Below are 23365 nucleotides of genomic sequence, written 5' to 3' on the forward strand. Positions count from 1 at the left end.
GGTCTGACTCAGGTTGCCCAGGCTAGAGTGCAGTGACATGATTAGGGCTCACTGCAGCCTCAACCTCCCGGGCTCAAGCAATATTTCCACCTCAGCCTCCTGAGTAGCTGGGACTACAGTCACACACCACCACGCCCAGCTACCTTTTTGTATTTTTTGTAAAAGCAAGTCTCACTGTGTTGCCTAGGCTGGTCTCGAATTCCTGGACTCAAGGAATCTGCCCACCCAGCCTCCCAAAGTACTGGGATTACAGGCCTGAGACGCTGCGCCTGGACAAGAATATTTTCATGCCATGAAAATGTGCTGGAGAAAGCAATCCTTAATGGCTATGTAAACCATTTCGTAAATGTCCACAGTTCAACTATTTTTGCACATTTACTTCATTTCCTCTTTTATGTCATATAATAAAAAAAAAAAATGCTGTAGGCCGGGTGCAGTGGCTCACACCTGTAATCCCAGCATTTTGGGAGGCCAAAGTGGGCATATCACCTAAGGTCAGGAGTTCGAGACCAGCCTGGCCAACATGGTGAAACCCTGTCTCTAATGGAAAAAACATACAAAAACTAACTGGGCATGGTGGTGCACGCCTGTAATCCCAGCTACTCGGGAGGCTGAGGCAAAAGAATTGCTTGAACCCAGGAGGTGGAGGTTGCAGTGAGCTGAGATCGCGTCACTGCACTCCAGTCTGGGTGACAGAGCGAGACTCGTCTCAAAAAAAAAAAGCTGTGATGAACATCTCTCTAATGTGATGAACATCTCTCTAAATATAGGCTAGATTTAAGAGCATCTATTTGATTTTTACCAAAGGAAATGATGTTAAAGAGTAGAAAGCAAAAGCAGTTTTATAGCAGTGATGACAGTCCTCTTCCCATGGACTCTCCACCTAGATTTTAAGTGCTGTGGGCACTTAAATCCTAACTATTCCTCCTGCACACCTGGGGCAGCCCTGCCTCTAGTCCTCTCTGGGACTGGGAGGCCCTGTGAGCCAGTGAGGAGGGAGGCCATGGGGATCCTGTGTGTGCTCACACTGGGCAGGGCGTCTGCCCTGAGCCCTTCCTCTGTGCTCCCGACTGCAGGTCTCATGGCCAGCGATTGTTTCGGGCAGGGCGGAGCCAAGGTGTAATGCCTGTGGCATGCCCCAGAGATGCCTGCATGTCACTGATACCCTCTCGCCTGCAGGAGCCCTGGCGTGTTTTGGGTGGTCATTGTGGCCCCCAGCGCCGCACCTCAGCGTTACCAGCTTCTCGGCAGCTGTCTCTTGGCACACAGGCCACAGTGCTTAGGATAGTTCATGGTGCTTTGTCTAGATTTTAGCAACTGGCATCTGCTTTTCATGCTAGTTCCCCCTCCTGCCTTTGATTTGCCCTGTGTTCCGTTGCAGAACGAGATGCTGGAGGAGGGCCAAGAATATGCTGTCATGCTGTACACCTGGAGGAGCTGCTCCCGGGCCATCCCGCAGGTGCCCTGCTCGCCTGTCTCTTCCCTCCCCACACCCTGCCGTGCCCCACCCCGCCCCGCCCCTGCAATGCCTGGCCACTCTCCTCCCGGGTCTCACCCCACAGCAGGGCGGGATCACCAGCTCTAGCTGCCCAGCAGCTGCTTCTGGCTGGATCCAAGCCTCTTATGTCATCCTTGTTTCTTTATTCCAGGTGAAATGTAACGAGCAGCCTAACAGAGTGGAAATTTACGAGAAAACCGTGGAGGTTCTGGAGCCTGAGGTCACAAAACTGATGAATTTTATGTACTTCCAGGTAAAATGGCAAAATCCCTATCTTGGGGGTGTAACACCGAGGGGTGGGTTGCTGACACCTTCCTACCCATCGCCGTCAATGTGAACACCCTGAACAGAGTGCCTGCAAAACTAAAGCAACCAGTTTCTGAGACAAAAGGGACCAAGCCTTTGACAGTCTAAAGTTTCTCAAGCCCTTTTGGAATCAACGCTCCTTTTGTGGTTCTCAGAATTCTCAGTGATTTCATGTTTCCTTCACGGAGTCTGCTTTCTGTCAGTTTCAAGTACAATGCTTTGACTTTCTGCCAGTTTGTACTTTCTTTTTTGAGACGGAGTCTTGCTCTGTCGCCCAGGCTGGAGTACAATGGTGCAATCTTCGCTCACTGCAACCACCGCCTCCCAGGTTCAAGTGATTCTCCTGCCTCAGCCTCCTGAGTAGCTGGGATTACAGGCGCCCGCCACCATGCCTGGCTAGTTTTTGTATTCTTAGTGGAGACAGGGTTTCACCATGTTGGCCAGGCTGGTCTTGAACTCCTGACCTCAGGTGATCCACCCATCTTGGCTTCCCAAAGTGCTGAGATTACAGGCGTGAGCCACCGCACCTGGCCAGTTTGTACTTTTGATTCATCTGGTCTTTCAGGTATTTTCTTGCTGTCAGCCTCACCCTGACTGTCCATTCCTGGTGGTCCTCGCCCTGGCCTTGATTAGGCAAGAAGCAGCCACATGAAAGGGGCCTGCTGCTTTTTAAAGAAGTATTTTGGAAACATCCAGATTTTCTATGATGTCCATTAGCAGAGGGAGGAGATGGAACTAACTAGGAGATTAATTTTCATTTTACCTTGAAAGTTACCAAGAGGAAAAAAATCTCTCCCACTTTTCACTTCTGAAAGTTAGAACGTCTGAATTTTGCCGACGTTTTCTTGGATCATTTTGCTCAGTAATTTTGCTGGAATAATCAGCAAGATGTTGTTACTTTAGTGACGTAGTTGGTAAAGTGCAAAACGAGTAACGATGTTGCAGAGCAGGCCGTTGGAGCTGCTTTCAGGAGGGGGTCTGGCTGCCCACATTGTAAACACCTGGGCCCGAAGCCGCGCGGGGCAGATCTTTTCTCATCAAGGAGCAGTGACTGCAGGTGCTTGAAGCAGGGACATGGGCTTGGCCCCTCACTGACCTGCAGCTTTCTGCCCCCCGCTTCCTCTGCACAGAGAAACGCCATTGAGCGTTTCTGCGGGGAGGTGAGGCGCCTGTGCCACGCCGAGAGGAGGAAGGACTTTGTGTCTGAAGCCTACCTGATCACACTGGGCAAGTTCATCAACATGTTCGCTGTGCTGGACGAGCTGAAGAACATGAAGTGCAGTGTGAAGAACGACCACTCAGCATACAAGAGGTGAGCACCGGCCCGTGCGCCGCGGGCCTTCCCGAGAGCGCGCAGCTCAGTGGCCCGCCTCGTGCGTAGCAGGTGTGTGTCTTTGTGTACTGAAGTCGTCACTTCTGGTAGGCAGCAGCTACTTCTCGGTGTCAGGGCTGTGGGAGCACCTGTTCTGGGGGATAAAGTGAGGGGAGCCAGCAGGTAAGTGCATAGCGTGGCTTTGCAAAGCTAGAGCAGACTCTTAGTGCCCTGGCTGTCCTCAGATGTCACGGAGGACCTTCGCGCCCCTGGGAAGACAGACGTGCACAAGCTGTAGGCCTAGCTCACAGAGCACAGGCATCTGGCTCAGGGAGCATCTTGGCAAGGGGGCAGGTGGCCTCTGCAGCCCACCTTGGGCATTGGGGCTGCAGTCCTCGGTGCCAGTCTCTCGCCGGTGGGGGTCCCCGGCACCTGAGCACCATCCAGCAACGTGCAGACGTAGCCCATGCACAGTCACAGGGTGTCTTGGGGTCACACTGCGCTTCCAGGTCCTCTCCCCGGCGGTTTTCTTTTTGGATGTAGAGAGCTTCTGGAGAAGCTAGCCTCTGGAGAGATCGGCAGGAGGGATGGAAGAGGCGGGCATGGCCCGGCGTGTGCTTCCGGAGGATTGTGGGGTGGTGGGCGGCAGACAGGCGTTCGGGGACACACGGCACTGTCTCCTGATGCTCTGCTTCGTTTGTGCCCGGTGCTTTTGAAGACATGTTTTGCTGGAATGAGATGCTAATTTCAGTTTCCTCTAGTAAGTAAGGCATCTTAGCTCTAAAATTAAATTCGAAGAGACCTTACTTTGCATCTGAATACGCTCTAGTTATGTTGCATTTTAAATCATACAACTGTTGTTATGTCTTTATAAAAAGAAAAATCCCCACTTGGGACAAAATGAGGCAGCAGTAGGAGTCGAGCTAGGTCAGGCAGAATTTAAGCCTCATTCACGTGAACTAAGGCAGTGTTCCGTTATCACTAAAATCGTCAGCTCTGCACAGAAGCCTAGATCTTCAGAACTAGAGAAGGGTCTCCGGAGTGGGCCTGTGAGCCCCTCTTGGGGCGGACGTCTGAATGGTCCCTGTTTGATGACAGCATCCGTGGGATTCCAGCATCGAGGCTCACTGGTCGCAGTGGCCTCCTGGTCCCAGCCGCACAACCCAGTCGCTGTGTGATTTTGAGCAGCCTTCTTAGCCACCACCGTTTTGGCTTTGTCAGGGAAATGGGGAGGTGGCCAGCATCAGTGGTTTTCAATATTTAAAAGTATTTAAAAGTTGTGGGTTTTTTTTTTCCTTTTAGCACTAGCACCTTTATTCTAAAGCCTAGTCTGTAAAACAGTTTACAGATGGGGCCGCTGTGTGCAAAGCTGGGAGAAGGAGGGTTTCCCCTCCAGCAGCCCCGTCCCCAGTGTCTTCACCACCTCCAGGTTCCCCTGAGCACCAGAGAGTGGGCCTGGGCCAGCTCCGTAGCTCTTCCTGCTGCCTCTTCTTCTGACCTCTGTCTGGGACCCCTGTTGGTTCACCCTCCCAGACCATCACCCCCACCCCTCCCAAGACGCCCGCCACACACACACGCACCTAGCTCTTTTGGCACCTGCTAGTAGCTACTAGTATAACCTCCTCTAAGTGCCAATGCCAAGATAACTCGTGTGGTTATGGTGAGGCTTGAGGAAAATAGAAAACAGTATCCTTGACTGTTTCCTTAGTCTCCTCACCTGCCGCCTCAGCAACTACTCAAATCAATAAAGCAAACGTGGCGAGGTGCGATGGCTCACACCTGTAATCTCAGCACCTTGAGAGGCTGAGGCAGAAGGATCACTTGAGCCCAGGAATTTGAGACCAGCCTGGGTAACATAGCAAGACCCCATCTCTTAAAAAAAAAAAAAAAAAAAAAAAAAAAAAAAAAGACAAAAGCAAAAAAAACTAGCTGGGTGTGGTGGCGTGAACCTGTGGTCCCAGCTACTGGGGAGGCTGAGGTTGGAGAATCACTTGAGCCCAGGAGGTCGAGGCTGCAGTGAGCTGTGATTGTACCACTATACTCCAGCCTGGGTGACAGAGTGAGACCCTTTGTCTATTTAAAAAAAAAAAAAAAGGAAACATGTTTTTGTTGTTGTTGTTTGTTTGTTTTGAGGCAGAGTCTCACTGGCCCAGGCTGGAGTGCGGTGGCACAATCTCGGCTCACTGCAACCTCTGCCTCTCCTGGATTCAAGCAGTTCTCCTGCCTCAGCCTCCCGAGTAGTTGGGATTACAGGCGTGAGCCACCACACCTGGCTAATTTTTGTATTTTTAGTAGAGATGGGGTTTCACCATGTTGGCCAGGCTGGTGTTGAACTCCTGACCTCAAGTGATCCACCTGCCTCTGCCTCTCAAAATGCTGGGATTACTGGCATGAGCCACCATGTCCGGCAGGGAAACATGTTTAAAAAGCCAAGGAATGTTACTGTATCAGTAACATTAGGTTTACAATATTAGGTTTAACTGTATGCAATTGTTTAAAACCCAGTGAAGTAACAGTGGCTTTGAAAAGATTGCAGTTTATTTCTCTGTCTCCTGGAAAGTCCTGAATGAGGTGGTCTGCAGCTGATTGCAGGCTCTCCGGCGTTCAGGACTCGAGGCTCCTGTTGGCCTGCTGCTCTGCTTCAGGTGTTGCCTCCTGGTTCTAGATGGTTGCTGAAGCTCCAGCTGTCATTTCTGCATTCCAGTCAGCAGGCAGAAAGGAGGAAAGACGGGCTCCATGCTCCCTTATGAGTAAACTTTGGAGTGCCTGTCAGTGTCTTGCATTATATCTCATGGCCCCAGTCCTTGGTCACGTGACCACAGCTAGCTGCAGGGTAGGCGAGGTACATGGAATGTGTGAGGCTCCCTGGAACGTGTGTTCCACAGGAATGCGGGGCTCATTCCTAAGGAGGAAGAGGAGGAAGTGATTGTTGGGGTAGGTTATCAGTCTTTGCCATGGTGACTTTTAAAGCTAAACCCCCAAGGCTCTGGGTTGCACAGACCTATCCTTGTGTGGGCCGTTTCCACTGAACTTTCTTGGGGGACAGCCTTAGATGATGGGAATCCTCACACCCCACCTTCACCCTGCTCTGCCAGACCTCGTGGGCTCAGCGTGGCCTTGCGGTATTGTATGTCGGGTGTAGCTACAAATTGGTGGCAGGCCAGGGCTCTGTCTCAGGACTTTGGGTACCAGTGGTCCCTGAGGTGGCCTGGGGAGCTGTGGTCCAGAGGGTTCCCGGCAGAGAACCTCAGCAGTGCTGGCCATCTTCATGGCAGGGCTTGTGGGAGTCACGGAGATGGCAGTGGCCCTTCTTAGACTTGGGGTCCAGCCAGCCCTGTGCCCCCCTAGATGAGGTGGGCATCCACCAGTGAAGGGCAGAGACCAGTGTGCAGGGACCCTGCAGGAAGCCCATCGGCTGTGACCAGCAGGGTGGAGAGCTGTCCCCAGCTGTGCAAGACACGTCTAAGTTGGCAGAAGACTGACCTGGAGGGCAGGGCCGGAGACGCCTGAAAAGGCTGAAATCATCGCCGGCGTCTGAGGTTGACCCACATGTCTGCAGATGACGGTAGAGGAAGGGATCCCACTCGAACCAGGCTTTTATTTTTTATATCTTTTTACGTGGCACATTGGTGCACTTTGGGATGATCTCTTCTTGTTTTCAAAGGGCCGCTCAGTTTTTACGTAAAATGGCAGATCCACAGTCCATCCAGGAATCGCAGAATCTGTCCATGTTCCTGGCCAATCACAACAAGATCACACAGGTGAGGCTGGTGTTCGCACACTCGGGCGGATGGGCCGAGCCGCTGGCCGGGCGCCGGGCCCGTGCGTGAGTCTCTTGCTTGTGTTTCAGTCTCTGCAGCAGCAGCTCGAAGTGATTTCTGGCTACGAAGAGCTCCTGGCAGACATCGTGAATCTGTGTGTGGATTACTACGAGAACAGGATGTATTTGACGCCCAGTGAGAAACACATGCTTCTCAAAGTACGTGTGTGGGGACGCCAGCCTGTGGCACTGCTGAGGGACAGCCTTACTCTTGTCAATAGGCTGTGCTTTTCTAGAATCCTTTTGACAGCTGTGTCTTACTTGCACGGTGTCTTGTGTGTGAACAGCGTTCTGCCCTTGCACACAGCCTGCACAACAGGCTCTCAACACACCCCACGAGTGTCACACACTGACCCTGGGAGAAGGTGCTGGCCAGGATGTCTGGGTCAAGGATTCTCTCAGCATTGAGCTGCTTTTTGTTTTATTTTTGAGGCAGGGTGTTGCTCTTGCCCAGGCTGGAGTGCAGTGGCATGATGACAGCTCACTGTAGCCTCAACCTCCTGGGCTCAAGTGATCCTCCCACCTTGGCCTCCAAAGTAGCTGGGACTACAGGTGCACACCACCACGCCTGGCTAATCTTTAAATTTTTTGTAGAGGGAGAAAATTGCCATGTTGTACAGGCTATCTCAAACTCCTGGGCTCAAGTGACCCTCCTGCCTCAGCCTCCCAAAGCTCTGTGAATACAAGCTTGAGCCACTGTGCCCAGCCTTTTTTTTTTTTTTTTCTTGAGACAGGGTCTTGCTCTTTCACCCAGGCTGGAGTGCAGTGGTGTGGACACAGCTCACTGTAGCCTCGACCTCCTTGGCTCAAGTGATCTTTCTGCCTCAGGCTCCTGAGTAACTGGGGCCACAGGCACTTGCACCAATGCCCAGCTAAGTTTTTGAATTTTTGTAGATACGAGATCTCACTTTGCTGCCCAGGCTGGCCTTGAACTCCTGGGCTCAAGCCATCTTCTTGGCTTGTCCCCCAGCAAAGTGCTGGGATTACAGGTCTAAGCCACCACACCCAGCCTTTAAGCTGCTTTGTGACAGAAGTTATCCAAGATTCTACTTGTCAAGCATGTGATTCCTGGGACTCTGATACCTTGTGTCACCATAATTAAAGTAGCCTTTTGTTGGTTCACCATATTCTTTATTATTCTGTTCAAATGAGGAAGGTTTCCATCTGCATTTCTCACGGGAAAGATGGTCGGCAGTTCCACCGTTCCCTTTGCTCTGCTCTCCACCTCTGCAGGGTGGCCTTGGGGGACCCTTTGCTGGGTGTCCCACCAGCCCAGCCCCCAGCCTCCTCCTGAGTAGGAGAGCACTGGGAGGCATGCAGGGCTGAAGGAGCACTGTCCATGAGTAGCAGAGCACTGGGAGGCACGCAGGGCTGAAGGAGCACTGTCCATGAGTAGGAGAGCACTGGGAGGCACGCAGGGCTGAAGGAGCACTGTCCATGAGTAGGAGAGCACTGGGAGGCACGCAGGGCTGAAGGAGCACTGTCCATGAGTAGGAGAGCACTGGGAGGCACGCAGGGCTGAAGGAGCACTGTCCATGAGTAGGAGAGCACTGGGAGGCACGCAGGGCTGAAGGAGCACTGTCCATGAGTAGGAGAGCATTAGGAGGCACGCAGGGCTGAAGGAGCACTGTCCATGAGTAGGAGAGCATTAGGAGGCACGCAGGGCTGAAGGAGCACTGTCCATGAGTAGGAGAGCACTGGGAGGCACGCAGGGCTGAAGGAGCACTGTCCATGAGTAGGAGAGCATTAGGAGGCACGCAGGGCTGAAGGAGCACTGTCCATGAGTAGGAGAGCACTGGGAGGCACGCAGGGCTGAAGGACACTGTCCATGAGTAGGAGAGCACTGGGAGGCACGCAGGGCTGAAGGAGCACTGTCCATGAGTAGGAGAGCACTGGGAGGCACGCAGGGCTGAAGGAGCGCTGTCCATGAGTAGGAGAGCACTGGGAGGCACGCAGGGCTGAAGGAGCGCTGTCCATGAGTAGGAGAGCACTGGGAGGCACGCAGGGCTGAAGGAGCGCTGTCCATGAGTAGGAGAGCACTGGGAGGCACGCAGGGCTGAAGGAGCGCTGTCCATGAGTAGGAGAGCACTGGGAGGCACGCAGGGCTGAAGGAGCGCTGTCCATGAGTAGGAGAGCACTGGGAGGCACGCAGGGCTGAAGGAGCGCTGTCCATGAGTAGGAGAGCACTGGGAGGCACGCAGGGCTGAAGGAGCGCTGTCCATGAGTAGGAGAGCACTGGGAGGCACGCAGGGCTGAAGGAGCGCTGTCCATGAGTAGGAGAGCACTGGGAGGCACGCAGGGCTGAAGGAGCGCTGTCCATGAGTAGGAGACACTGGGAGGCACGCAGGGCTGAAGGAGCGCTGTCCATGAGTAGGAGAGCACTGGGAGGCACGCAGGGCTGAAGGAGCGCTGTCCATGAGTAGGAGAGCACTGGGAGGCACGCAGGGCTGAAGGAGCGCTGTCCATGAGTAGGAGAGCACTGGGAGGCACGCAGGGCTGAAGGAGCACTGTCCATGGAGTGCTTTGTGACAGCAGAGACTTTGGGTCTGCACCAGCTGGTGTGGGAGCTGTGGCCGCCAGGTCCTGTGGAGCACTGGAGTGTGCAGGTGGCTAGTCCACATTAAGAATTTTTAGTTTGTGACCAGGCACGGTGGCTCATGCCTGTAATCCTAGCACTTTGGGAGTTGAGGTGGGTGGATCACTTGAGGTCAAGAGTTCTACACCAGCCTGACCAACATGGTGAAACCCCATTTCTACTAAAAATACAAAAACCATTAGCCAGGCGTGGTGGTCATGGGTGCCTGTAGTCCCAGCTACTTGGGAGGCTGAGGCAGGAGAATCACTTGAACCTGGGAGGCAGAGGTTGCAGTAAGCTGAGATGGTACCACTGCACTCTGGCCTGGGTGACAGAGTGGGACTCTGTCTCAAAAAAAAAAAAAGAATTTTTAGTTTGCATACACCGAAACGTAACTGGTTACATGTGACTGCATATTGGACATTACTTTTAATGGCAGAAAAACCGCAATTACTTTTACACCAACCTAATAGCCCTAGAATAGCCCTACTGCTTGTGTGAGTTTAGGGTAGAGGATTTGTTTTTTCCGCTTTTAGCAACTGACCTGGAAGCCCAGCCCCGCTTTGTAGCAGTTTCACTGAGGATAAAATGATGCATTTCAAGCACCAGACAAGCAGCCTAAATATAGATCTTTATGATATATTTCAAATTGTGCCTTTGAAATCATCAGCTGTAACAGTGTAATTCCTTACGGGTAATTAAATTTGCAGTTGTGAGCTTTATTGCATCATTCATTTTGTGGCTTTTCAGGTCATGGGATTTGGTCTGTACCTGATGGATGGGAGTGTCAGTAACATCTATAAGTTAGATGCCAAGAAAAGAATAAACTTATCCAAAATTGACAAGTACTTCAAGGTGAGTTACATGGTTTTAGATCAATGTTTTTATTGATTTGCATGCAGTTTGAATTTTGGGGAAGTGAGCCCCTGTGTGACCATGATCTATATCAGGAAATGCTGGGGCTGGGTGGAGTCTGGGCCACGCATGTTCTCCTGTCTGCAGAGGCAACCGCGCTTTGTCTTTCCTTCTGCCCGGTGCTGGTTTTGCCTGGATGGAGCTTTATACAGATGGAATTGTGCTATTTTACTCTTTTGTGTCCGGCTGCTGTCACCAGCCTCTTGTTTGTTAGGTGCATCCTGGAGGAAGCCCATAGCTATAGCTCATAGCTTTCGGTTGTGGTGTAGTTTTCTATCTTACGACCACACCGTAACTTACCCGTTCCGATGTTGGCGGGCTCTCGGACGTTCCCGGGTTTTGGTGAGTCCAAACAGTGCAGCTCTGGTCGACTCTCCTCTGTTGGGTGCATACCCAGGAGAGGGACCGGAGGTCACAGGGCGTATCTGTTTTTAGTGTTAGTAGTTACCTGTGGCCTGATGACTTTCCAGCATAGCTGTCCTGATCTGCATTCCCATCAGCAGTGAGAGAACGCTCTGGGGGTGCCACATCCTTGACAGTACTTAGCACTGTCTTTTTTGGGGTTGGAGGACATCCTGAGGATGCATACATCATTGGGATTGTAATGGCTAGTGTTTCATTGTAGTTTAGTTCACGTTTCCCTAATGGCTTTCCATGTTCTTAGCGCGTTCCCTTTGTGATGTGCCACTTAAGTCTTTGCTCTTTTTTCCCTATTTATAGTTATTTATATATTCTGGGTACACGTCCTTTGTTGGGCACAAGTGAGTATTTTTGTTTGTTTTGTTTTGTTTTTGAGACAGGCTCTTGCTCTGTCATCCAGGCTGGAGTGTAGCAGGCCTTGGTGATTCCTCCCACCTCAGCCTCTCAAGTAGCTGGGACTGCAGGCGCTTGCCATCACACCTGGCTAGTTTTTAAACTTTCAGTAGCAATGAGGTCTCCCTATGTTGCCCAGGCTGGTCTCGAACTCCTGGCCTCAAGCAGTCCTCCAGCCCTAGCCTCTCAAAGTGCCGAGATTACGGGCCTGAGCCACTGCACCTGGCCTTACGTTTTAATGTACATGTATTCTCCCCAAAGAGGCTTACCCTTTCACTTTTTCCCAGCTTTATTGAGGTGTAATTGACAAATAAAAATTGTATATGTTTATGGTGTACAGTGTGATGTTTTGATACACATACACATTGTGAAATGATGAATTCAAGCTAATTAACATGTCCATCACCTCACACGCCATTTTTTTGTTTTGTGATGAGAACACTTAAGATCTACTCTTTTAGCATATTTTAAGGATTCAATGCGTTGTTATTAAGCGTAGCTCCCGTGCCACAGGTGAGATCTTCAACACTTACCGATGCTGCGGAACTGAAACTTTATACGCTTTGACCAATATATTCCCTTCCTCCCCCGCCTCCAGTAGCCTTTTCGCGTTCTCAGTGGTGTCGTTTGCTGAACAGAAGTTCATAATTTTAGTGTAGTCCCATATATGAGTCTTTTCATTAATGTCCACCTAAATCAGTCCTTGTGGCCATCCAGCTCATGGGACGTTTCTGCTGTGTTAGCTTCTAGAAGCATCCTGTGTCCTTTTTCATGTAGACCTAATCCCCCCGGAACTGACTTCTGCGCGTGGTAGGGGGTAGGGATTTTGCGTCCTTGGATCTGTCTCAGTATGGCTCCCCAGTTGGGCCTGCCTGTGTATTGCAAAGCCCATTGTTCTGCAGTGCTGCTCCTCAGGTCGTGAGGCTGTCTGTGGCTCTGTCCAGGTTCTCTGTCCTGTCCGCAAGCCTCCGTCCCTGCTCCAGGGCCACACTGCCTTAATTGCTGTAGCTTTCTAACAGGACTCCTAATCTGGAAGGGTGTGTCTTCCAGTTTTGTCCTTCAAGATGGTCTCAGATACCATCCCTTCACCTTTGGAAATGTATTTTAGAATTGGTTTCCTGATTTACACACACTATCCCCACAAAGCCATTTTTATTCTTATGGAATATTGACTGGGATTGATTATAGATCCGTTCTGAGAGAACGGACATTTAAAACATTTGAAGCCTTCCTAGGCACAAACGTGATCTGTTTCTCTATTTATTGAGAACTTTTTCTAGAATTTTTGGGGTAGTACTTTTTTTTTTTTTTTTTGAGACGGAGTCTCGCTCTGTTGCCCAGGCTGGAGTGCAGTGGTATGAACTCGGCTCACTGCAACCTCCACCTCCTGGGTTCACGCCATTCTCCTGCCTCATCCTCCCGAGTAGCTGGGACTACAGGTGCCCACCACCACGCCCGGCTAATATTTTTTTGTATTTTTTAGTAGGGATGGGGTTTCACCGTGTTAGCCAGGATGGTCTCGATCTCCTGACCTCATGATCTGCCCGCCTCGGCCTCCCGAAGTGCTGGGATTTCAGGCGTGAGCCACCGCACCCGGCCTGGGGTAGTACTTTTGTTTAGAGGTCTTGCACATTTTTTGTTTTTTTTTTTTTTTTTTTTTTTTTTTTTTTTTTTGAGACGGAGTCTCGCTCTGTCGCCCAGGCTGGAGTGCAGTGGCTGGATCTCAGCTCACTGCAAGCTCCGCCTCCCGGGTTCACGCCTTTCTCCTGCCTCAGCCTCCCGAGTAGCTGGGACTACAGGCGCCCACCACCTCGCCCGGCTAGTTTTTTGTATTTTTTTAGTAGAGACGGGGTTTCACCGTGTTAGCCAGGATGGTCTCGATCTCCCGACCTCGTGATCCGCCCGTCTCGGCCTCCCAAAGTGCTGGGATTACAGGCTTGAGCCACCGCGCCCGGCCCGCACATTTTTTGTTAGATTCACTCATGCATATGTTTTTTGGATGCTATTGCAAAGTATTTCTCTTTAAGTTTTTGTATTCTAATTGTTGCTAGTATATAGAAATGCAGTTGCCTGGGCACGGTGGCTTATGCCTGTAATCCCAGCACTTTGGGAGGCCGAGGCAGGTGGATCACGAAGTCAAGATATCAAGACCATCCTGGCCAAGATGGTGAAACCCTGTCTCTACTAAAAATACAAAAAAATCAGCTGTGTGTGGTGGTGCTCGCCTATAGTCCCAGCTTCTCAGGAGGCTGAGGCAGGAGAATTACTTGAATCCTGGAGGTGGAGGTTGCAGTGACCCGAGATGATGCCACTGCACTGCAGCCTGGTGACAGAGTGAGACTCTGTCTCAAAAAAAATAATAATAAAAATAAAAAAAGAAATACAGTTTTTTTTTTTTTAATGACTGTGGATCTAGCAATTTCGTAGGTTAATTTTAACATTTGAATAGTTTTTATAGATGTTGGTTTTTAAATTGTATTTTGTTTCTCTCAAAGCAAATGTAGACGTTGCTTAGAGTTTTTTTGTAGTGAATCATTTGCAGAGGTAGCATTCAAGCCGAAGTAATTATTAGCATTAGTCAGTTTCCTTGTGCTTATGTATTTGGTGACTAAACATACATAATGACCCTATTTTTTTTGTTCTTTGAATACAGCAGCTCCAGGTGGTTCCGCTATTTGGGGACATGCAAATAGAACTGGCAAGATATATCAAGACCAGCGCCCACTACGAGGAAAATAAATCTCGGTAGGAGGAGAGAAAAGCTGCCTGGTTTGAGCTTTCTGCAGTGTCCTCATTGTGTGGTTTTCTTCAGACATCGTGCTTATTTGTCTAGAGATAACACTGTTAACATTCTCAGCCTGGAACTGAATGTCCAGTATTGTTGCCTTTGCCACAGGTGGCTAGTTACATTTAAGTTTATTGAAAAATACAATTGAAATTTTAATTTCCTTATGACAGCCACATTTGAAATGTTCAATAGTTAGTAGCTACTGTGCTGGACAGCACAGATACAGAACATTTTCATCATCCTAGGGTTTCCTGTTGGACAGTGCTAGGGGATAGTCTTTACTTTTAAAAAGGTTGTCTTAAAAAAAAAAAAAGAGGGTGGGGTACGGTGGTTCACGCCTATAATCCCAGCACTTTGGGAGGCCGAGGTGGATGGATCTCTTGAACTCAGGAGTTTGAGACCAGCCTGGGCAACAAGTGAGACCTCGTCTTTATGGAAAAATACAAGAATTAGCCAGGCATGGTGGTACAGGCTTGTAGTCCCAGTTACTCGGGAGGCTGAGGTGGGAGGATCACTTGAGTAGTCTGGGAGGTGGAGGTTGCAGTGAGCCGAGATTGCACCACTGCAGTCCAGCCTGGGCAACAGAGCAAGACCCTGCCTCAGAGAAAAAAAGAAGAAACTGACGGTGTGTCATCTGTGACATCTGCAGACAATGTGGCCCTAGATCCTAAACTGTGTATCATCTTACTCTGGAGAACTATAAAGATCCTCAGCACAGTTCCAGATGCTGGCAGACACTCCTCCCCACTGCAGACTCTGCAGAGCCATCAGAGTCTTGGGGGAGGCTTTCACTGACTTGCCAAGCACTGCCCGTAGCCAACCCGCGGTCACCATTCAGCCATGATTTTGACAAACGAAGTTGCAGCTCAGTCTCAGGGGCAAGAAACCTTTTCAGTAAAGGACAGACAGCAAATACTTTAGGCTTTACAGGCCACAGGTGGTCTCCAGCAGATAATTCTTCTGTGTTGTTTTTTTAACAACCCTTTAAAAATGTAAAAGCCATCTGGCTCCGGCGCCAAACCAGGCGTCCTGAGCTGCCCCAGTGCCGCGACCTGCCGGCGCCGCTGCAGGTCACACAGGTGCCTTGTCTCCACACAGATGGACGTGCACATCCTCCGGCAGCAGCCCTCAGTACAACATCTGCGAGCAGATGATCCAGATCCGCGAGGACCACATGCGCTTCATTTCGGAGCTGGCGCGCTACAGCAACAGCGAGGTGGGCCCGCGACCGGAGCCACGTGGGCACCCGAGGGTCGCCTGTGTGCGTTTGCACCCAGATCTGAGGTTTAATCGCTTTGAAAAACAGTTTACTACCAGATACAATCATATGTCACATAATGACATGGACAGGTTCTGACACGTGTCATTAGGCAGTTTCATCACTGTGGGAGCGTCATCGTGTTCTCGTGCTGGCCTGGATGGTACAGCCTGCAGCACACCTGGGCCGCAGGGCACAGCCAGTGGCTCCTGGGCCCCACACCCATGGAGCACGCTGCTATGCTGAAGACTTTGGGTAGTTGTAACACAGTGATACGTATTTGTGTATCTAAATCTATCTAAACATAGAAAAGGTACAGTGAAAAGATGGTGTTATAATCTTATGGGACCACCATTCTGTTTGCTGTCATTGATCAAATGTGGTGCATGACTGTACTTCAAAAGCACCTATTATAATTGACAAGGCAGTGAAATTAGTGTTGTCTCTGTTGAGCTGTACAAAAAGCATCTTTTTTTTTTTTTTTTTTTTTTTTTTTCAGAAAAACATAGGGATCCCAAGAGAAAGGACAGAGACCAGATAGTTAATTGATTAAATGGCATTTCCTAGTCTAGTACTGTGATTCCAGCAGCTCGAAAGATGGTTGGAGAAGGGAGGACACTGGGAAAAGACAGGGTGATTCTGACCCGGGGCCCCTTTAAGTCTAGAAAGAAAGAACTCCTGAGGCCAGAGGTGAGCAGGAACCTCTGGGTGGCTGTCAGGAGACATCCCAGGACACTGGGTCCATGTGTCCAGGAGGTGGGCCTGGAGTTGGGCGCAGAGGACACGTGCTTTCTCTTTAGTTCCTTCCAGCTTTGCAGCTGGGTTTGCCACATCGGCATTTTGGTCACTCCCATTCTCCTCACCCAGGTTTACTCCGAGCCAGCGCTGCTGGCATGTCTGTGCTGCAGATTGCCGGCAGGGACTGCGGGGTTTCAGGGCATACACCCAGGCTGCTTTGCAGGACTGGTTAGTCCCTCGAGGGCCTCAGGAGGACCATTAACCTTAGTGGGGACAACTCTGGAGATGTTGGCCCCACCCACTGCAGGATGATGAGCACCCCTGTGCCCCACCCACCATGGTTACCAGTCATCATGTAACCAAACTGACTGACAAAGAGCCCAGTAGTCCAGGTATCTTGGGGTACCTGCTGCTTCTAACACACACCACTGGCAAGTGTTTGGGCATGTTAGACAAGGAGGCTGTTCTGGGTGAGTCAGTGAGTGGTGAGCAAGTGGGAGGCCTAGGACATTACTGTGCACTGCTGTGGCCTTTATGAACACTGTGTGCTTAGGCTGTGCTAAAGTTTTTTTTTTTTTTGGAGATGGAGTCTTGCTCTGTCACCCAGGCTGGAGTGCAGTGGCGCGATCTTGGCTCACTGCAAGCTCCGCCTCCCAGGTTCACGCCATTCTCCTGCCTCAGCCCCCCGAGTAGCTGGGCCTACAGGCACCCGCCACCACGCCCGGCTACTTTTTGTATTTGTAGTAGAGACGGGGTGTCACCGTGTTGGCCGGGATGGTCTCCATCTTCTGACCTCGTGATCCACCCACCTCGGCCTCCCAAAGTGCTGGGATTACAGGCGTGAGCCATGGTGCCCAGCCTGTGCTAAATTTTTAAAAAGGCTTTTTTTTTCTTTAATAATGAATTAGCCTTAGCTTACTGTAACTTTTTTACTTTATAAACTTTTTACTTTTAAAAAGAGCTTTTTGGCTTTTGTAATAACACTTTGCTTAAAACACAAACACATTGTATACCTGTGCAAAAATATTTTCTTTCTTTATATCCTTATTCTATAAATAATTTTTCTACTAAGAAGTTTTTGTTTTTTCCCTTTTGAGCTTTTTCGTTAAAAACGAAGACCTAAATACACACAGTAGCCTACTCAGGGTCAGGATCATCAAGACGTCACTAGGCAGTAGGAATTCTTCCACCGCATTATAATTTTACGGGACCACCATCATGTGTGTGGTCTTGTTGACTGGAGCATCCTTAGGTGGCATCTGAGTGTAATTGGTTCTTTGGCATTGTCTAAGGTAACAAATCAGTTTTTCTCTGAGTACAGTTTTTTTTGTTTTTTTTTTTTTTTTTGGTGAGATGAGGGTCTTGCTCTGTCACTCAGGCTGGAGTGCAGTGGCACCATCTCAGCTCACTGCAAGCTCTGCCTCCTGGGTTCACGCCATTCTCCTGCCTCAGCCTCCCGAGTAGCTGGGACTGCAAGCGCCCGCCACCTCGCCCGGCTAATTTTTTTTTTTTTTTGTATTTTTTTAGTAGAGAGGGGGTTTCACTGTGTTAGTCAGGATGGTCTTGATCTCCTGACCTCGTGATCCACCCATCCCATCTCAGCCTCCCAAAGTGCTGGGATTACAGGCGTGAGCCACCGCACCCAGCCTCTGAGTACAATTTTAAGGTGATTCCACTTTAGGTTTGTTGATTTTCTTTTTTCTGAAAGCTGAACATCCTGGTGAATGACTCCAGTGTAATTTGATTTATGTCATTATTAATTATTATATGTCATTATTATTAATCTCGTTGTTTTGTTTGTTTGTTTGTTTGTTTTTTTGAGACGGAGTCTCTCTCTGTTGCCCGGGCTGGAGTGCAATGGTGTGATCTTGGCTCATTGCAACTTCCACCTCCCGGATTCAAGCGATTCTCCTGCCTCAGCCTCCCAAGTAGCTGGGACTCCAGGTGCACGCCACCACACTTAGCTAATTTTTGTATTTTTAGTAGAGATGGGATTTCACCATGTTGGCCAGGATGGTCACCATCTCTTGACCTTGTGATTTGCCCACCTCAGCCTCCCAGAATGCTGGGATTACAGGCATGAGCCACCATGCCCAGCCGTGATCTAGTCGTAAAAGAGCAATGCCAGCACTACTAATTACAGTGACTAGAAATTGCTTTAGGATTTGTTTTGCAGGTGATTTTGCCCTTGAGCTTCTGAGAGGATTTTTTTTTTTTTTTTTTTTTTTTTTTTTGAGATGGAGTTTTGCTCTTGTTGCCCAGGCTGGAGTGCAATGGTGTGATCTCGGCTCACTGCAATCTCTGCCTCCTGGGTTCCAGCTATTCTCCTGCCTCAGCCTCCAGAGTAGCTGAGATTACAGGCATGCGCCACCACGCCCAGCTAATTTTTTGTATTTTTAGTAGAGGTGGGGTTTCACTGTGTTGGCCAGGATGATCTCGAACTCCTGACCTCAGGCAATCCACCTGCCCCAGCCTCCCAAAGTGCTGGGGTTACAGGCGTGAGCCATCGCACCTGGCCCCTCACTCAGAGGATTTTAAGTCACACCATGGTGTTTAGAATTGCTCAGGGTGGGGCCTCTCAGTGGTCATGCTGTGGACTCCATGCAGGTTCCCGCCATTGTTTTATTTTGCTTTTCACTTTTAGGGATTGCATTTCCCATCTCATTTAATTCTGTCCCCTAATTATATAAAATATTTCTGTGGTTCTAATGTCACATCTATAAAAAGATATATTCAAAGAAGCTTGCCTTCTCCACGCTGTCCCTCCCCATAGGTCACGTTTTTAAATTTAGGGGGTTATTTGATAGAAGCAAACCCACGTGACTTGTGTGTTGCCCTTCCCCAGCCTAGTGGAAGTGCGCCAAGCCCACGCGTGTTACAGCCCCGCGCCCGGCCCGCGGTTCCCCGGGCGGTGGCGGTCGCAGTGGCCTGTCCCTTGCTCGGTGCTGTGCAGCACACCCGTGGCCACCTTTTTCCCGGGAGGAGGGTCCAGCACCCACGGCGTTTTTTATTTTCACGGGTGTGACTTCGGGGTGGATTCTCAGGGTGGATCCCTGGGGTGGGGGGCTTGGTGGGTGGGGGGTTGCGGGTTTCCCACGGGGCCGTGCCCGCCTTGTGCAGGTGGTCACGGGCTCGGGCCGCCAGGAGGCCCAGAAGACGGACGCGGAGTACCGGAAGCTCTTCGACCTGGCGCTGCAGGGCCTGCAGCTGCTGTCGCAGTGGAGCGCGCACGTGATGGAAGTGGTAGGCCCCGCCCCGCCCCCAGGCCCCGCCCCGCCCCCAGGCCCCGCCCCGCCCCCAGCTACGCAAGCCCCGCCCCGCCCCCAGCTACGCGCCAAAGCTGCCTCGGGCACTTGATTCACATTAACTTTTGGTCTTTGGGCTTTTTATTTTTGGCCCCAGAAAGACAAGAACATCTACCAGTAGAAATGTTTCCAAGATTATTTTAAGTACATTTGATTTATGTGTGTTATAAATATAAGGGCCTCATTTAAAAAAAAACATCTTGATAGAATTAAATTTCTACCATTGTGATGGTCTTTAAGTCTCTCTTTTTTTGAGACAGCGTCTCACCCTGTCGCTTAGGCTGGAGTGCGGTGGTGCAAACATACGTCACTACAGCCTTGACCCCCCACTCCAAGCGATCCTTCTGCCTCAGCCTCCCCAGCGCTGGGACCACAGGTGTGCACCCGGACGCCTGGATACTTTTTTTTTTTTTTTTTTTTTGAGATGGAGTTTTGCTATTGTTGCCCAGGTTGGAGTGCAATGGTGCGATCCCGGCTCACTGCAACCTCTGCCTCCCGGGTTCAAGTGATTCTCCTGCCGCAGCCTCCCAAGTAGCTAGGATTACAGGCGCCCACCACCACTCCTGGCTAATTTTTTTGTATTTTTAGTAGGGACGGTATTTCACCATGTTGGCCACACTGTTCTCGAACTCCTGACCTCAGGTGATCCACCCACCTCAGTCTCCCAAAGTGCTAGGATTACAGGCTTGAGCCACGGCGCCCGGCCTAGTTTTTTGTTTGTTTATTTTTTGTACAGACAAGGTCTCACCGTGTTGGCCAGGCTGGTCTCAAACTCCTGGCCTCAAGCCATCTGCCTGCCTGGGCCTTCCAAAGTGCTGGATTACAGATGTGAGCCATTGTACCTGGCCAATTCTCATTTTTTCATTTAAATTTTATTTTGCTTTAAATATTTACTTGTATTGATGTATAACAGGGGTACATAGTTTCAGGATACATGTAATAATTTAATACAGTCATACAATTTGCAAAGTTCTAATTGGTGTGCGTGGGATGTCCATCGCCATAAATATTTGTCCTTATGCCAGAAAAATTCGAGTTCTTCCCTATCTATTCTGAAATGTACCATAAATTATTTTAATTAATAGTCACCCTAACTGATCTAACACTAGATCTTATTTCTAATATCAAACCGTATATTTGTACCCATTAATGTTGCTTCATCCCCCGCGTTTTTAAGATAACGTTTTCTCTTTGCAGCTCCAGCCGTCAATGTCTCAATATCTTTTGTTGAACATTAGTAAATTATTTCTGGTGCCATATAAAGATTTGGATGCCTGTAATTCATAAAAGATTTTCCCTTTTGTGATTTATTTTGATCACATAAAAATGATCAAATTGGAAGAGTACATGATCATTTGAAAGGCAGAATCTTTACTTATTATTTTACTTTCCGTAGAGATGAGGCCTCACTTTATTGCTCAGGCTGATCTTAAACTGGGCTCAAGGGATCCTCCCACCTCAGCCTCCCAAAGTGCTGGGGTCATAGGCATGAGCCACCATGCCTGGCCCAGAATCCTTTTTAAAATAATGATGAAATGCCTAGAGTCTTAGATACTCAGCACTCACTATCCAGGCTATTTTGCTGGGTAGGTTTTTTAAATGAGAGGTTACGGGACCAGGATCTTTTGCCCATCTGTGGAGATGGACGGTGTGTGTGTCCTCACGTGTGACTTTTCAGAATGCAGCAAAGGTTCGAAGGCTGGCCTTCTGGCTTTGGCCACCATCGTGTGAGTCAGACCAGACGCCAGGCATTTTGCATGCAATGTGGAACAGCTCTGCTCTTTTGGCTGCTGCAGTATTCCTGGAAGCTTGTGCACCCCACCGACAAGTACTCCAACAAGGACTGCCCGGACAGCGCGGAGGAGTACGAGCGGGCCACGCGCTACAACTACACCAGCGAGGAGAAGTTCGCCCTGGTGGAGGTGAGGACCCTCGGCCGCTCGCTCCTCCTCGTGTCGCTCTGACCTCACACTGGCTTCTCTGTCAAAAGCAAAAACATGAACCAACTGCCTGTTTCCTCGTTGCTTCTGTGTGGGCACCCCTTTCCGTCTGGCAGAGTAGTCAGAGTAGAGTGCGTTAGGGGAGCAGCGGCCGTCGGTGCTGGGTCTGCGCCGAAGCTCCCTGTGGGCGGGTCTGGACTCCTGGACCTGCCTCTGGATGGAGAGCAGTGTGGGGTGCGGGGAGGGGAGGTGAAAGAGGTGTGGCCCTGCTGAGAGAGAAGAGCTGTCCTGCTCTCCTGTGAGGCTGGCGCTGCACTCCCCTGTGAGCCTTTCCATGGGCAGCTCTTCATTCCAGCATCAACCGGTATCTTTTCTTTCATAGCTGTGCTTCTCCTGTGCTGAGAAATCTTTGCATACTCGCAGGTCCTGAAGGTATTCTGCAGTGCTTTCTGGATACTTCACTCTGCTTTCACTCTGAGATGCGAATTTCACCTGAAGTTAATTTTTGAAACAATTCCGTCCACCCCGCACGCTGCCACCTTTGTAGCTGGCCACGTGACAAGGCATGTGTGGCCGTTTCTGCTCGCTCTAACCCAGCTCGGTTGCTGTCTGTTGCCCAGTACCACCCTGTGACTCTGTAGTCATCTACCCTGTCCGGGAACGCGCGTCTTTTCTGTCTTCTAGACTTCCTTGGCTGTTCTTCCCCACTGTAGTTTCATATTCATTTTAGAGTCAGCTTTTCCTGTCCCACAGTGAAGTTTTTTTTTTTTTTTTTTTTTTTTTTTGAGACGGAGTCTCGCTCTGTCACCCAGGCTGGAGTGCAGTGGTGCGATCTCGGCTCACTGCAAGCTCCGCCTCCCGGGTTCAGGCCATTCTCCTGCCTCAGCCTCCCGAGTAGCTGGGACTACAGGTGCCCGCCACCGCGCCCGGCTAGTTTTTTGTATTTTTAGTAGAGATGGGGTTTCACCGTGCTAGCCAGGATGGTCTCGATCTCCTGACCTCGTGATCCGCCCGTCTCGGCCTCCCAAAGTGCTGGGATTACAGGCGTGAGCCACTGCGCCCGGCTACAGTGAAGATTTTAATCAGGATATGAACAATCCTACGGATCGTGACAGGAGAACTGACAAAGTCTCATACAGTCGGCCCTCCGTGTTCTAGGGTTCCACCTCCGTGGATTCAACCAACCTTGGGTCAAAAATATTCAGAAAGAAAAAATAACAACAGTAAAAAGTAATAAAAATGTTAAAAACTACAGTATAATAACTATTTCTATAGCGTTTACATTGTGTTAGGGATTTGGGTAATCTAGAGATGATTTAAAGCATGCTAGACGATGTGCCTAGGTTACATGCAAATACTACACTGTTTTATCGAGTTGTTTTTGGGTGTTTTTTTTTTTTTTTTTTTTTTTTTTTGAGACAGAGTTTTGCTCTGTCGCCCAGACTGGAGTGGAGTGGCATGATCTTAGCTCACTGTTTTAGCCTCAGCCTCCTGGACTCAAGCAATCCTCCCACCTCAGCCTCCTGGTTAGCTGAAACTACAGGTGCATGCCACCATGCCTGGCTAATTTTTATGTTTTTGGTAGAGACAGGGTGTTGCCAAGTTGCCCAGGCTCGTCTCAAACTCCTGAGCTCAAGCAGTCCGCCCACCTCAGCCTCCCAAAGTGCTGGCATTGCAGGTGTGAGCCACTGTGCCCAGCCAAAATTTTCGAGTTTTTTGACATAAGCTTTTTCGTAGTAAATTCTCATCTTATTTTGGTAGAAGCTTTTCTTTTTTCACATAACCATACAGTTCACCCATTTGAAGTGTAAAATTCAATGCTTTTAGCACATTCACAGAGTTGTACAATCACAATCAAATTTAGAACAAAAAGAAATGCCAGCTCATTATCAGTCACCCTTCATTCTTCCCTCAACCCTTTGCAGCCACCACCCTGCTTTCTGACCCCGTAGATTTGCCTCTTTTGGGCATTTCATATGAGTAGGTCATACCCTGTGTGGCCCTTTGTGACTGGCTGCTTCCTTCACTTAGCATAATTTTCTTTTTTTTTTTTTTTTTTTTTTTTTTTTTGAGATAGAGTCTTGCTCTGTCGCTCAG

General features: G+C 49.7%; 1 protein-coding gene across 7 annotated transcripts in view; it reads left to right on the forward strand.

Moving 5' to 3' along the window:
* CYFIP1 (cytoplasmic FMR1 interacting protein 1) overlaps positions 1–23365 on the forward strand; it is a 117210-nt gene that overhangs the window by 35458 nt on the left and 58387 nt on the right. For all 7 annotated transcript variants that reach the window (XM_050796117.1, XM_050796119.1, XM_050796116.1 and 4 more), the window contains exons 4-13: positions 1382–1459; positions 1650–1751; positions 2935–3116; positions 6781–6877; positions 6967–7095; positions 10262–10366; positions 13893–13984; positions 15126–15243; positions 19144–19266; positions 21125–21250. In XM_050796117.1, the coding sequence (XP_050652074.1) occupies positions 1382–1459; positions 1650–1751; positions 2935–3116; positions 6781–6877; positions 6967–7095; positions 10262–10366; positions 13893–13984; positions 15126–15243; positions 19144–19266; positions 21125–21250 (1152 nt within the window). The remainder of the gene's footprint in view (positions 1–1381; positions 1460–1649; positions 1752–2934; positions 3117–6780; positions 6878–6966; positions 7096–10261; positions 10367–13892; positions 13985–15125; positions 15244–19143; positions 19267–21124; positions 21251–23365) is intronic.

Source organism: Macaca thibetana, chromosome 7, assembly GCF_024542745.1.
Source record: "Macaca thibetana thibetana isolate TM-01 chromosome 7, ASM2454274v1, whole genome shotgun sequence".
Lineage (NCBI taxonomy): Eukaryota > Metazoa > Chordata > Mammalia > Primates > Cercopithecidae > Macaca > Macaca thibetana.